At 41.7% G+C, this 15517-nt stretch overlaps 1 protein-coding gene and 1 pseudogene across 5 annotated transcripts in view; both read left to right on the forward strand.

Annotated features, from left to right (window-relative positions):
• WIPF1 (WAS/WASL interacting protein family member 1) overlaps nt 1-6192 on the forward strand; it is a 114411-nt gene extending 108219 nt beyond the window's left edge. For all 5 annotated transcript variants that reach the window (XM_067741489.1, XM_067741488.1, XM_067741486.1 and 2 more), the window contains one exon: nt 3154-6192. In XM_067741489.1, coding sequence (XP_067597590.1) covers nt 3154-3209 — 56 coding nt within the window. In that variant the 3' untranslated portion in view covers nt 3210-6192. The remainder of the gene's footprint in view (nt 1-3153) is intronic.
• Nucleotides 6193-14592: 8400 nt separating this feature from the next.
• On the forward strand, nt 14593-15197 carry LOC137225951 (MARCKS-related protein-like; annotated as a pseudogene).
• Nucleotides 15198-15517: the final 320 nt, after the last annotated feature.

Here is a 15517-nt window from a genome sequence, read left to right on the forward strand (position 1 = left end):
AAATACCTTTAGTTTGCTAGTAGGTTAAATTTTATTATTTTGCTTGTTTGGACAATCTTTCCCCATTTTGATCTTCCTAAGATGGCACAATTAGAGCCATCTTCTATTCCTACTAGTTTTGAGACTGGCAGAATGTCTAATTATAACAAAAACTCACTGTAACTGCCTTGATCGTTTAAATATAATCATAACTTTACAGACCATTACATGAAAATTTTAAGTATACCCATAATCTCTCTACATAACATAACAGATATTTTCATTTTACTAGGTTGTCTTCTAATTTTTATCCATCTAATTCTGATTAATTTATATAGTTTAATAATTATAGAGTATGGGTTTTGCTGATGAGATTTATATAACATTGCTGAGTAAACACTTCCCTATTTTATCACATGGTTTTTATTCTACAGAATTCCATCAAGTCAGCATATAATAATTTAGTTTACCATTATTGGACATTTAGATTGTTTTTTTCCTTATAGATGTAATGCTACCATAAAGAAGTGAATCAGTTTTCCCCTACTGAAAAGAAATACGTGAACAAGAAGAGGAAATAGAAAAACTGATATTTCACAACAATAAATGTATAGAACTAAGGAAGAATTAGCATGAAATATACATATATCACTGATGAGGCCCCATCTTGGAACAGCCTTAGCTTCAGACCAAACTCCCAAGCCAGAAATGAGTGGAGAAAAAGTGTTTGAGCATGTCAAAGAACTGTCACATGATCCTAGTCTTGTCCTCATTGCCCAGCAGAGTTCCTTCATGTACTCTGAGCCTAATGACTCTTTCTTAACACACAGTTCTTAATTTTTGCTTGGTTGGTTCCCAGCCTTAGAGCAGATTAATATCAGCTGAAGTCAAGGTTGGTTAGAAGCAAAATCACTGACTTCGGGGAGAAGAGATAGGTGGCAGTCTTGGGTTAAAGGAGGAGCTAGGAACACAGAGCTCTGCTAGGTATCACAGCACTGGACAATACAGTTGTTTCTGTTGGGTTATTAAGAACAAGACAAATTGTGCTTTGTGCTTCTGTTGAAGAATTCAAAGAATTAGAAAATATTTTAGAAAAATTTCCCTGAAAAAAATGCCAGAAGTAAATAGAATATTGCTGCTTGAAAGGACAAGTTTAATTCCTAGAAAAACTTATTTATGTGGAATACTGCATTCTAGATGATGCCTAATAAAAGAGGTATAACTGTAATAAAATTATCATACAAGAGTTGGTGGTTGAAATTTTTGGTGAAAAAGTCTTCACGTGGGAACAGCATCCTCGAGTTCTCTTCCCCCACCCCACTCTGTGCTATTTGTATATTTACGTCAATAACAGAGCCATCCTCCCCAGCCCCTCTAGATTTTTAATTTAATAGCTGAACACATTCCTTCCCCCCAACTTCCTGTCTTTATGACTGTCCACAGCTTGAGAACTGGAACTAGGCCCTGCTCACTACTGCATCTTCTGAAAGTGGCACAGAGCTTGAAATACAGCAGCATTTAAAAATATTTCTTAGATCGGTAAATTAATTTCCACAGCCCTCCAAAAATGTTTTTGTAGCTTTAAAAAAATATTTCTAGCATTGGGCATGTTTACTATTTTATAATGATAATGGATCATCTCTCTAACACAAAAAAAGTACTATGGAGTGGTTTTATCCTGCTCCTGTACCTGCCTCAGCCTCCAGGCCCACTACCCGGTAGGGCACCCAGACAGCCCTGAACGGTGCCTCCTAATTGCAGCTTTGCACAAGGCCAGCCCTTGTTTTGCTCAACATTTGTGGTGTGTCAATTGACAGTCAAGTCTCCATGACAGATAGCTGATTTACATACAGATGAGTCTTTCCTCAGGTCCCTGCCCAAGAAAAGACTTGGTTGGGATAAAAACAGGAAGAGGCAAGGTAATGGACTGCCACTGTTTTCCTCTAACTCCTCCCCTTGCTCAGAGATTTGTTCTAACTCAGGAATCCCTAAGTGGGCTACTTTGGTTGCTGTCAGGGAAGTGGTGGCCTGCTGAGGAATCCATCAATGCCAGTCCACCTGAGTATCAGAACTGTGGCCTTAGCAGACCTACTCCATTGACTCAAGTCCCTGGTAGACCTACTCACAGCATCTGAGCACCTGGTTTCATGCCTAACACCTGTTAGATCCTCAAAACAAAATGTGCATGGGACAAATGAATTTTTTAATTGTGAATGGATTTTAAACCTAGTTATGGCATGCTGACAGCCCATGAATATGCATAGTTTTTAAAAGAACACTATCAATAGAGTGAAGAGAAAACCCATGAAATGGGATAAAATATTTGCAAATCATATATCTGATAAAAGGTTAATATCTGGAATACATAAAGAATTCCTACAATTCAACAACAACAAAACAACCCAATTTTTAAAATGGTTGAATACCTGCACAGATATTTCTTGAAATAAGATATACAGCTTGCCAATAAGCACATAAAAAGATGCTCAACATCACTAATCATTAGGAAAACACAAATAAAACTACAAATAAAACTACCACTTTACACCTATTAGGATGGCTGCTATCAAAAAAGCATTGTTTAGAAATTAGAAGATATCTAAATGCCCAAAAAAAGGGGAATGATTAGATAAATAAACTACAGTATACTTATATAATAGAATGCAATGTGTCATTAACAATTATATTTGTAAAGAGTAATGACTTTGAAAAATGTTCAAATGGACTATATATGATCCTGTTTTTGGAAGGAAAAAGGGAACTGTTTATATATGGAAAATATACATATAATGTTATTGGTTATCTCTGGGTGGTAAAAGCATTGGTGAATTTTTGTTTTGTTTTTCTCATCCGTATTTTCTCAATCTATAATATATATATTATATGTAATGTATAATCACACATACTATGTGAAGAGAAAAAAAGTGACTTTTTAAAAACTTTAAGTTCGCACAAGTACTTGGTAGCCAGTGGTAGGTCATCCTTCTCTAGTAAAATTTGTTCAGATCCTTACTTGCTTCTTCCCCTCATCTCTCATGCACATGTGCAAGTTATTTACAGCCTTGATCAGGGCGGGGGGCGTGTAGTGGGTTCTTTTGCAACCATTCTTAAGTTTTACAGTGAGAACATAAGCTTTCTAACCAAAATTTATATTTTGTCTATTTTTTCATCAAGGTGGATCCAACCGAAGAGAAAGGGGTGCCCCACCCCTTCCTCCTATCCCAAGGTGATCCTTGCCTGCTCTTCTCCACCCAAGCCCAAGAGCTCCTTCTGCTGTTGCTGTCCAAGTCGCACACCCTCCTTCTCTTGTCTTCCCTTGTCCCCTTCATGATGGCAATAGGGAAGAAGGGAGGTGATGTGGGAATGCATGTGTGCAGGGTGTGTATGCAGTAAAGAAATGCACCTCGCTTTTTATATTGTGTATATTCTTAAAGCTATTGCTTGCTTCAGCTATAGCCTGTTGGCTGCTTTGGGGATCAGTATAGGCTTTTGTGGCAAGTAGGCAGCGATGAATTGTGTCCCAGCTTTCAACCCATGAAATTCAAACATTCACTGCTTTTTTGCTACAGATCACGATATTAAGGTCCCTGAGAGCTGTTTGCTTCCATGCCTTTTTTGCATGTTTGGCCTCCTGTTTCCATGAACCACAGACCACCTAAGCAAGTTGCTTATATGAAATGTTTGCAGTTACAGGCTGTCCAATCTTTGGCCGTCTTGGACAGAGCTGTCCAATAGAAATATAGTGTGAGCCACATATACAATTTTACAATTTCTAGTAGCCACATTAAAAAGGAAAATAGGTGAAATTAACTTTAATATATTTTATTTAACCGACATCCAAAATATCATTTCAACCTGCAATCAATATAACAATTTTAATGAGATATTTTATATTCTTTTTTTGGTACTAAGTCTTCAAAATCTGGTATGTATTTTACACTTAGAACACATCTCCATTCAGACTTGTCACATTGCAAATGCTCAATAGCCACACATGGTTGGTGGCTTCCATGTTGGACAGCACAGGTCCAGAAGATAGAGGCTAGTGCAAAAACCTCTTGTTTAAAAAACAAAAAAGCAAGATGAGCTTTAGCAATTCAAGAGGTAACTAAAAATAAAGTTAGGACCCAACACCTTGTTTGGCAAACAGCTTTCCTTAGATTTTTCTCCCTTATTTCCCTCTTCCCTGGAAATCTGTATGCAGATGTTGCTTCACAGTACCAAGGTCAGAAATTGATATAATAGGGTTTACAGTCATGTGGAATAAAGCCATTGGAGAGAAACTGAAAGCCAGTTGGGGCTCTGGGGCTTAGAAGCAGCTGCCTTGAGCTCATCTGTCGGTTGGCCTCCTGCCTTATGCATGGGAAGTGGCTTCATTCCTCTCCAGCTCAGCGTGCTCCTTAGGGCAGGAGGCTCATAGGCTCCATAGTTGTGGGGAAAGTCAGGGAAAGGTAGCAAATCAGAAATGTGGAAGAAGGGAACAGTTTTGAGTTGATGGACAAAACTCTAAAAATCTAAATCTGGTGATTATGGGGTTGAGAGAAAGAGACTGCTGCAGGAAATTGGAGGGAACTTGTTTTGAATCTTTCTGGGAGAATCATTTGCCTTGGATCTATGCAAATAAAGCTCCCCCAGAGGACCATAGGGATGAGCCAGCCTTGCCCTTTTTGTATGGTTTTGTTTACAAAACTTTACTGGGACTTTTAAATCTAGCTATACACTTGGAAAAAAAGATTTCCATTTAGATGTTTTATATGGTTAATTATGTTTAAAATTTACCATTACTTATTTTTTTAAAGTTCACAGCTATATATGTATATGTATATCTACCTAAACTTTGTATTATGGTTTCAGTGAATTGTTCATGTATTACTGGGAGATGCTAACAAGAAATCAATCCAAAGAAAAATTTGAAAGAAGCATTCCTATTTATAGAATAAATGTTTCATTTATATAAAAGCAAAAGAACTTAGAGTTCTAATAATGGGATGTCTAATAACTTATGAAGTTGCCCATTTGAATCTGTTGTATTTTTATAACTTTCCTTGCCAAAGTCCTGGGCTTATTAAGTACATTAGAGAATTTGGGTTCCCCGCCCACCACCATTAATTTGTCTTTCATACGTTCACTTGAGGGCCTTTACCCAAAGAAAATCAAGAAACATAAAGGTGTAACAAGCTTGGCAAAGTATTTTCAAAAAAAGTTTTTAATCTCTAATATTTTGGTAATATAGCAGCAGCATCTTATTTTGAATTCTTTGATCAGATATCAATAGTTGGTAAAAATCCCTATGATAAAGCCTAATGACCCACTTCAGAAAAGATGGAGTTGGGCCTTCCTAGCAAATATGGCAGAGAAAAGTCTGACCCAAAGAAAATGGGTCTGAATTTTGTAAAGTGTAGTAAGTATGGCCAATTTCCTTATATATCCCAATTTTGCAGATACCATCCTAAGTTTGAAGCAGGGTCACAGCTCAAAGTTGCTATTCATCCAGGATAGAGATGTTTTAAAATGTATTTTTTAAGTGAATATTCCATTAATACATGTACACCCTTTCTTTGAAAGTTAGAAACCTAATCACATCCCAAAGTTTGAATGAGGTTCTATGCTAAAATCGTCAACTATGGCAGATCACAAAAATTAATAGTTACTTCCCTGAAACCAGAGCTTACATATGTTTTTTCCCCATAAAATTTCCAGATAAATGTATTCAAGATGCAATACAGTATCTTAATATTCACATATTTTATAATGAAATGTATTACAGTATTAAAATTCAGTGTTCAGTATTTATTTCAATATGCATTTTATTTAGTAAAAACCAAGAAAAATGTTTAATCCAGTGGTGCCTTACTTGGTGATTTGCAAGAAATTGACTTTTTATGTCTAAGTAGCAGATTATTTGCATATTTGTAAGAACTGTTAGGCCTTTATAGTTTAACTTGTAATACCAATTTTGTTATTTTAGTAGCAGAAATGTGATGACTGTTAAAGTGCCCAAAATTTTCTGGCATGAAATTAATTTTTCCCTATTTATAGTCAGGGGCTGTAAAGAAAGAAAGTGTTTTTCATACCACTGCATTATGTAAACATGCACATTTTGGTACCTATGTCATCAGGGTAGTTTATATGGTGGGGTAGGACCTACCCTAGACATCTGTGTCTTTGTAAGTTAGCCAGACAATAAATAAATGCAGAATGATAAGACTGTCATCTGGTGGGTTTTATTTTAAGTACTCTCTATACAAATATAAATAAATGAAAAAGCAAGTGTCTGTTTTCTGCTTTATACTCTGGTAAAGAAAGACAAACTCAAAAAAAAAGAAGAAGAAGAAGATCCACAAAGTAAGTAAATATTCAGTGCATCCACTTTCTAATCCCCTTGATTTCCTGAGAACTTGCATTTTAGTCAAAATCTGTAGTCTGCTTCCTTGAGGCAAATGCTGCTTCTACTCTGAAGTAAAGGATGGATGGTGGAAGCAATGGAAGATGTAATTACAAAGATTATCACTGACACTGATAAACAAGGAAAGGCCAATGGGAATTTAGGAGGCCTGATAGTTTTTCTGTTTTGGGGGGTTTTTTTGGACAATTACTGTATTTCTAAAATTAAAAAAAAAATGATTTGCAAACTGAACTTAAACATTTGTAAAAACTGAGATTCTTAATTTATAGCTTCAATAAATTCAGTACTAAGCTGTACTACAATAACCTTTCTTTCTGGACACAAAAATTCTCTTTTAAAAACTCCATTGATCATTCCCATTGTGATCTCAGAGACACAGTAACCTACTTCAGTGCTTGAGATGGAAAAAGCACAGAGAAAACCTTAAGTTAGTTGTCTTTGACTTTTAAAATCCCTCTCCAATCTCCAGGTTAGTGTAGCTTCCTTCAGTCTTGGTAATCTTGACACTGAAGCATAACTGACTTGACCTTTGCCCCTTTCCTCCTTGGGGATGCCACTGGAGGGCAGGCAGAAGCACAAGATATAATTTCCCCCACCTGGCTTCCTAGACAGGAATTAATTGTAAACATCTCTATTCCTTTCCTAACTTTATCTCTTTTGTTGGCTTTCCAACCTCACTCTTCTCCTGCAACTATTCCCAACAAGCAATTAATTCACTTAGAGAATTTCTCAGGGTTCAAAAAAAGGTATCCAGAAGTGAATTCAGGTATACCAGAATTCTGCATTAGGGACACATGCAGTGGGGGAGGTGGTATGCATCTGCTGTTCCTTGTCTCTATGACTACGATGTCCTCTCTTCTCTTGGTCTAACTTACTCCTCAGTTTTCAAAATCTCATCTTTTGCTGACTGCTTGAATATATTTTTCAGGGACATACTTTACCCGCCTCAACATTACTGAGGGACTTCCCTGGTGGTGCAGTGGTTAAAAATCCACCTGCTGGGCTTCCCTCGTGGCGCAGTGGTTGAGAGTCCGCCTGCCAATGCAGGGGACACGGGTTCGTGCCCTGGTCCAGGAAGATCCCACATGCCACGGAGCGGCTAGGCCTCTGAGCCATGGCCACTAAGCCTGCGTGTCCAGAGCCTGTGCTCCGCAACGGGAGAGGCCACAACAGTGAGAGGCCCGTGTACCGCAAAAAAAAAAAAAAAAAAAAGAATCCACCTGCCAATGCAGGGGACACAGGTTCAATCCCTGGTCCAGGAAGATCCCACATGCCACGGAGCAAATAAGCCCGTGTGCCACAACTACTGAGCCTGCGCTCTAGAGCCCACAAGCCACAATTACTGAGCCCATGCCCCACAGCTACTGAAGCCCACATGCCTAGAGCCTATGCTCTGCAACAAGGGAAGCCACCGCAATGAGAAGCCCACGCACTGCAACAAAGAGTAGCCCCCGCTTGCCGCAACTAGAGAAAGCCCACACGCAGCAACAAAGACCCAACACAGCCAAAAATAAATTTAAAAAAGAAAAAAAAATTACTGAGACTTCTTCATGCTGCTGTCCACGGCTATTTGTTAGTCCATGCTATGACTATATCACATTTATTCATTTCACTGTTGATGGAAATTTCAGGTTGTTTTCAGTCTTTTTATTTATTACAAATAATGCTGTTATAAATAATTGTATACTTGTCTCCTGGTGTACATGTGCAAGAATTTTGCTAGTGTCTGTAAGTGTGTAGGAATGGAATTGACGGGTCAACTTTAATAGGTGATGCACTGATTTCTACCGTGCTGCAGCATATGTGACATCCTCTTGCTCCATGTCTTTATGAACACTTGATTATCGGCAAGGTTTTTAGAGAAGTTTCTTTAGCATTTCTTTTTTTTATAAATTTATTTATTTATTTTTATTTTTGGCTGTATCAGGTCTTCATTGCTGCACGCGGGCTTTCTCTAGTTGTGGTGAGCAGGGGCTACTCTTCGTTGTGGTGCGTGGGCTCCTCATTGCAGTGGCTTCTCTTGTTGGGGAGCGTGGGCTCTAGTAGTTGTGGCACGCGGGCTCAGCAGTTGTGGCGCACAGGCTTAGTTGCTCTGTGGCATGTGGGATCTTCCTGGACCAGGGATCGAACCCGTGTCCCCTGCATTGGCAGGCAGATTCTTAACCACTGTGCCACCAGGAAAGTCCCTCTTTAGCATTTCTTGTAAAGCTGGTTTGGTGGTGCTGAATTCTCTTAGCTTTTGCTAGTCTGTAAAGCTTTTGATTTTCTCCATAAAATCTGAATGAGAGCTTCGCTGGGTAGAGTATTCTTGGTTGCAGGTTTTTCCCTTTCATCACTTTAAATATATTGTTCTACTCCCTTCTGGCCTGTGGAGTTTCTGCTGAAAAATCAGCTGATAACCTTACAGGGATTCCCTTGTATGTTATTTGTTGCTTTCCCCTTGTTGCTTTTAATATTTTCTCTGTCTTTAATTTTTGTCAATTTGATTAATATGTGTCTCAGTGTGTTCCTCCTTGGGTTTATTCTGTATGGGCCTCTCTGTGCTTCCTGGATTTGCGTGAGTGTTTCCTTTCCCATATTAGTGAAGTTTTCGGCTATTATCTCTTCAATATTTTCTCAGGCCCTCTCTCTCTTCTTCTTCTGGGACCCCTCTAATGCGAATGTTGGTACATTTAATGTTGTCCCAGAGTTCTCTTGGACTGTTCTCACTTCTTTTCATTCTTTTTTTCTTTATTCTGTTCCACAGCAGTGAGTTCTACCAATCTGTCTTCCAACTCACTTATTCGTTGTTCTGCCTCATTTATTCTGCTTTGATTCCTTCTAGTGTGTTTTTCATTTCAGTTACTGTATTGCTCATCTCTATTGCTCATTCTTTAAAGCTTCTAGCTCTTTATGAAACATGTCTTGTATCTTCTCAGTTGGTGCCTCCATTCTTTTTCTGAGACCTTGGATCATATCTACTATCATTACTCTGAATTCTTTTTCAGGTAGATTGCTTTATCTCCACTTCACTTAGTTGTTCTTCTGGGGTTTTATCTTTTTCCTTCATCTGGAACATATTTCTCTGCTGTCTCATTTTGTCTAACTTTCTGTGTTTGTGGTCTCTCTTCCTCAGGCTGCAGGATTGTAATTCTTCTTGGTTCTGGTGTCTGCCTCCTGATGGGTGAAGTTGGTCCAGGGGCTTGTGCAGGCTCACTGGTGGAAGGGACTGGTGCCTGCCCACTGGTGGGTGGAGGTGGGTCTTGTCGCTCTGGTGGGCAGAGCCATGTCAGGCAGCTGTTAACTCAGGATGACTTTAGGCAGTCTATCTGCTGATGGGTGGGATGTGGGATCTTCCTGGACCAGGGATCGAACCCGTGTCCCCTGCATTGGCAGGCAGATTCTTAACTACTGCACCACCGAGGAAGTCCCTAACTAGTGTACTTTTAAAGGAAAGGGGCAATATCAGAAAAAATATCTGTATCAGAAATGTAAAGCAAACTCTAGACAGAGGTCACTTGATGTGCTATCAGTCCCTCACACCTCATGGGCCTGGGAAATGAAAATTCCTATTGCTTCAGTAATCAAAGAAACTATTAGATTCAATTTGAAATCATAGAAATTAAGACCTGGAATGAATCTCATATATAGGGCAGCCTTAGACTTTACGATCCACAGTGGAACACTTTTGAAAGTGGAAGGGAATGCTAATCATAGTCACCTTGGTACAACTGGTATAAATCAGGGCTGCCTTGGCAAACTGGGCCATGTGGTCACCCCACTCAGAGGTCATCAACTCCAGTCCTCTGATCTTACAGATGTGTAATTTAAGACCCCAAGTCACATACTACCGATGGCTAAGCAGCATAACTCTGCACCACACCACACTCCCTTCTTTATAATCCTTCCTCCCTCTAGCTAAAGTCTCTGTTTCATGTGTCTTTCACATTTGCTGGAAAGAAAGGTCAAATGACAAGTTAGAGTCAGAGAATGAACCCTGGACACAGAAACTTGGATCTGAATCCTAGCTCTGCCACTTGCTCCCTGGAAGGCCACCGACAAGTTATTTTAGTCCTGAGATCTAGTTTTCCTCCACTGCAAAATGGTTACAAGGCTTAAATAAATATACAGACATCAGCAAAATATCTGGCATATGTCAGGCGCTCAGTGAAAGTTCCATTTCCTAATCCTTTCTCTGTCAAACCTAGGCCATATTCAGGAAGGAATTTTCAGTGCATTCAAAAGAGTCTGATAAAATTTAATTACAGAATTCTTAGGAATAAAAAATGCTTTCAAAACTGTCCTTATCTGTTCAAACTGGAACCATTCATTTGGTTCATTCATCCATTCAAGGAATTTTTATTGAGCACTTACAGCTACACCACAATCAAACCAATGTCCCCACCATAATTCTACCGGTCAAATGACCTCTGAGAGGCAGTTAAGGAGGCCAGCATTCCTGTTCCCACCAGGCACGGGTGCTACTTCAGTCACCCAAGCAACAGAGGACTTTCTATTAAGGCAGGAAGTGAATACTTTATTTTCCCCCTCTAAGTAATTATTTGGTTTCTTTTCTCCTTAAACTCAGTGGGTAAATTACATTGATTGATTTTTTTCTTTTAATTCTTAAACCTACAGGAAAATTGGAAAAAAGAAAAGGACTGTATTTTTAAAAAGTTCTGATGGCCAATAAATGATAGGGTTTTGTTGTTGTTGTTTTTGATTAATTTGAAAAGTCAACTCAAGGATTCCCAGCTCCCTAAGCATTCCAATTAACTGAAGGCTTCCTGAATGCATAATTGACAGTGGCCCCTTCTCTGCTGTCTTCCCTACAACCCGGCTTCCCTCCACTCTGAGCACTTGGCACTTAATGTCTATCTCTGGAGCTACATTTAGCATATACATGTGTCTCTTACTGGTAAATGTTTGGAAATGCCCCACCCATCAACATTCTATCACAAATCCCTTTGTCTTAAAATGTTGCTTCCAGTATTACAGAGGCACATTTACAGGAAGCTAATGAAACCAGCTTTGTGACCTCTACTTGCAAGGACTGATCCCTTCTAATTACTCACTATTATATCAAATATTTAAATTTATGATTGTATGGGTTTTTTTTAACAATAGAGCACCCTAAATTGTCTAAAGCTTCAGGCCTCACAAAACCTGGATCTGTCCTTGCATTATGGCCCTCCCTAGCTTCTGATGTAGAACCTGAACAAAGTGGATGTCTTAAAAACTTTAAGCCACCAGCTTTCCGTAAGAGTGACATGAGAATCCCAGATAAATATGAGACAGCAAAAGTGTTTGCCTCCTCTCTACTCATAGAGTGGCCTATAGATATCAATATTTCTAAAATCATTCAGTCATTGCACTGCCCACATTGCATTATTGTCAGTTAAAGGTCCCACAATGTCACCTATCTAGGAAAACATGTTCGACTTTTTTTTTTTTTTTTTTTTGCAGTACGTGGGCCTCTTACTGTTGTGGTCTCTCCCGTTGTGGAGCACAGGCTCCGGACGCGCAGGCCCAGTGACCATGGCTCACGGGCCCAGCCGCTCCGCGGCATGTGGGATCCTCCCGGACCGGGGCACGAACCCATGTGCCCTGCATCGGCAGGCAGACTCTCAACAACTGCGCCACCAGGGAGGCCCCCATGTTCGACTTTTGAGGTGCCTGGGAAACAAGTCTGGATGTTATTAGACATCGAGCTCAAATTTAACTTAAATCTTGACCAGGAAGATGCCTGTCAGAATACCTGTAATACCCATCATGGACTTAACACAAATATGTCTTAGTCAAGAGTAATTCCCACCCTTTTCCTGTTTTCTGTTTTCTTAAGTTAGTAAGTTAAAGGTCACCTGTGAAAATGCTATCTATTTCAGATAGGTCCCTGAAACAAATAGCAGCAGATAATTGAGAAAACCCTAATGCTTTATGGACCTACTGTATTCCCCTAGGTGCATTTTCACATTTATTCATTTAAATCATCAACAAACACTGATAAACTATGATTTATTGGACTTCCCTGGTGGCGCAGTGGTTAAGAATCTGCCTGCCAATGCAGGGGACACGGGTTCGAGCCCTGGTCCGGGAAGATCCCACATGCCACGTGCACCAAAACTATTGAGCCTGTGCTCTACAGCCCGTGAACCACAACTACTGAGCCCGCGAGCTGCAACTACTGAAGCCTGTGTGCTGCAACTACTGAAACCCGCATGCCTGGAGCCCATGCTCGGCAACAAGAGAAGCCACCGCAATGAGAAGCCCGCACGCCGCAACGAAGAATAGGCCCCGCTCACCTCAACTAGAGAAAGCCCACGCACAGCAATGAAGATCCAACGTGGCCAAAAATAAATTAATTAATTTTAAAAAACTATGATTTATTAAGCATTGGAAATACAAAGATCTGCATTGTACAATAGGAAATACTAGTCCTAGAACCAAAGAGGTGAGTTTAAATTCTAGATCCAACAAGAACTTCAGCCAGTAGGCACAACCTCATTCTACCACTGGTTCTGGAATGCTCCTCACAGCTAACACAGGTCTGTTTGGTTGGCTGTGTGCATGAAAGGAAAATTCCCCCTTGATGCTTACTGCTTAGACGTACTCTTGGAGCCAAAAGAATGGATAGGTCCCAAATGAAGCCACCATGGAAAAATGGAAAAACTTAGCTAACACAGTGGTGTAAACATGGTAAGTTTATACCATCAATACACTCCTCTTAATTTACTTATCTGGATGATGACACTTATCTATTGTCTTTATTTTTCATATAACTACCACAAATTATTGATCATCTACTATGTACTACAAAGTGTGCTAAGGTCTTTGCAAATATGTTATTTGCAAATATTACATGTGTTATTATGAACCTCTGTGACTTTACATGTGGTGAAATCAAAATTAGAAATTTACCTCAAGCCACTTATCTTGAATGGATCCAGAAGTCAAACTCAAGGCTGAGTAAATACATTTGAATGAGGAGACATAATATCATTGTCCACTTTTTCTTTGCCAGTTTTAAAAAATACTTATATTTCATAGAAGCAAGGACATTTCAATAAGCCAAAGCAAGGGAAGACCTGATCTTAGAAAAAAAGACAGACTCAAGCAAACACCTCGACCCTCCTCACTCCACTCCACAGTGTGGCACTGGATCTAGGGTGGTCAGGACCTGGGTAAAGACTTGAGCTAAGGACTTAGAGGCAGCCCAGGACATAGTCCAGGTGGGGCGGTGGCAGCCACTGTTGGTGCTCACTCAAAGCAGCACTCCAGAAGCAGCTCAAACTTCTGACAGCAACGTGGCTGTCCAGATTTTCCACAGCTGCCTCACTGCATGCCCCAGCCCAAGCTGAGCCAATGCTCTGGCCCCGCTCCAGTCCCACTCACTCCATGGCAGCACAGCACTAGATCTGGGGCAGCCAAGACCAGGGAAAAGATGCAACCATGGGCTGCATCGAGCAGAGCTGCAGACTTCTACACAGGCAACACACTGGTCCTCTATAACAGCACAAGCCCCACTTGCTTCAGCACTCCCCTCCTTCGGGGCAAAGGTCCCAGTGCGGGAGAAGGAAAAATACACACTTAAACAGAACAGAGCCAATGCAAGCCTGACCCTCAGGGCTTCTGCTCCAGCAACTAGGGATCAGACCCCGCCCCTGATAGGACGATGACAGCCAGCGAGCAGAGAGGAAGTCCCACCTCAAACTGTGAGCCTCTAGCTCCTCCATCACCAGCCACACTGCCTACCAGGTGACAGCAACCAGCACAACCTGAGGAAAGACATGACTGGCATCCACATAACTTCCAGCCTTCCCACCAAAGGCACTGGGCACACGCGCTCTGCATAGGGAGGCTTCCACATGAGAACACCTCTTTAAGACCACAATAGGTAACGGTTTACCTAAATTCATAGACAGAGAAAGTTAAGTAAAATGAAAAGGAAAAGGAACTACCCTCAATTGAAAGAACAAGAGAAAACCCCTGAAAAAATAATGAAACAGAAATAAACAATTTACCAGATAAAAAATTCAAAACAGGGTGGTATTCTGGCACAGAGTGGGGCCGGCACAGCTAGTGGGAGGCGGGCATGGAGTGGGGCCCCTTCCCTCAGCCACGAGTCCCACCCCATCCCCCACCCCCGCCGGTGAGGCCCACCTGACCAAACTATCTCCTGTGGCACAAGCCCAGGGTGGCTCCAGGCGCCCCTCCAGCAGAACCCCACCATGGGCAGCCAGAGCTCCAAGGCTCCCCAGGGCAATGTAACCGCCAAGGAGGCAGCAGGCACTTCCCCCGCAAAGGTCAATGGACAGGAGAACGGCCACAAGAATGGCTGCGTGAAAAGCAGTGGAGACTTATCCCCCAAAGGTGAAGGGGAGTCGCCCCCTCCCCCATGAATGGAACAGAGGAGGCAGCTGGGGCCACTGGCATTGCCATCAAGCCAGCACCCCGTAGCCAGGGCACTGAGGCCAAGGGGGAGGAGACCCCCAAGAAGAAGAAGACATTCTCTTTCAAGAAGCCTTCCAAATTGAGTGGCCTGGCCTTCAGGAGAAATTGGAAGCCGGGGGGGGGGGGGGGGGATGATCTGTCTGCCTCGCCACCCACAGAGGAAGGGCAGGAGCGGGGGGAGTCGGTGCCTGCAGCGAGGAAGGCACTGCCCAGGGAGGGAAGGTTGCCGCTACCCGAGAGCCAGGAGCCCCAGGCCAAAGGAGCAGAGGCTGGCGCTGCCTCCAAGGGAGGAGACACAGAAGAGGCAGGGCCCCAGGCACAGAGCCATCCACTCCTCGGGCCGGAGAGAGGCCCTACACCAGTGGGCAGGCAGAATGAGTAGCTGGGTGGGGGCAGATGAGTGATCTCTAAGCTGTCCTTGCTGTCCTTGTGGTCACTGCCTGGACCTGGTGCCCTGGTTGCCTTCCTGTGCCCAGAAGGGAAGGGGCTGTTGCCCCCTAGCCACGTTCCCTCTCCTCCTCTCCCTCTTGTGGATTCTCCCATCATCCATCTGGTCTTCCTCTTAAGGCAGTTGAAGATGGTCCCTTGCAGTTTCCTAAGTTAGGTTAGTGATGTGAAATGCTCCTGCCCCTGGCCCTACCTCCTTCCCTGTCCCCATCCATGCAGAAGGCAATTGCTGGTTTTCGTCCCCAATTCTTTTCC

This window comes from Pseudorca crassidens, chromosome 6 (genome assembly GCF_039906515.1).
Source record: "Pseudorca crassidens isolate mPseCra1 chromosome 6, mPseCra1.hap1, whole genome shotgun sequence".
Classification (NCBI taxonomy): domain Eukaryota; kingdom Metazoa; phylum Chordata; class Mammalia; order Artiodactyla; family Delphinidae; genus Pseudorca; species Pseudorca crassidens.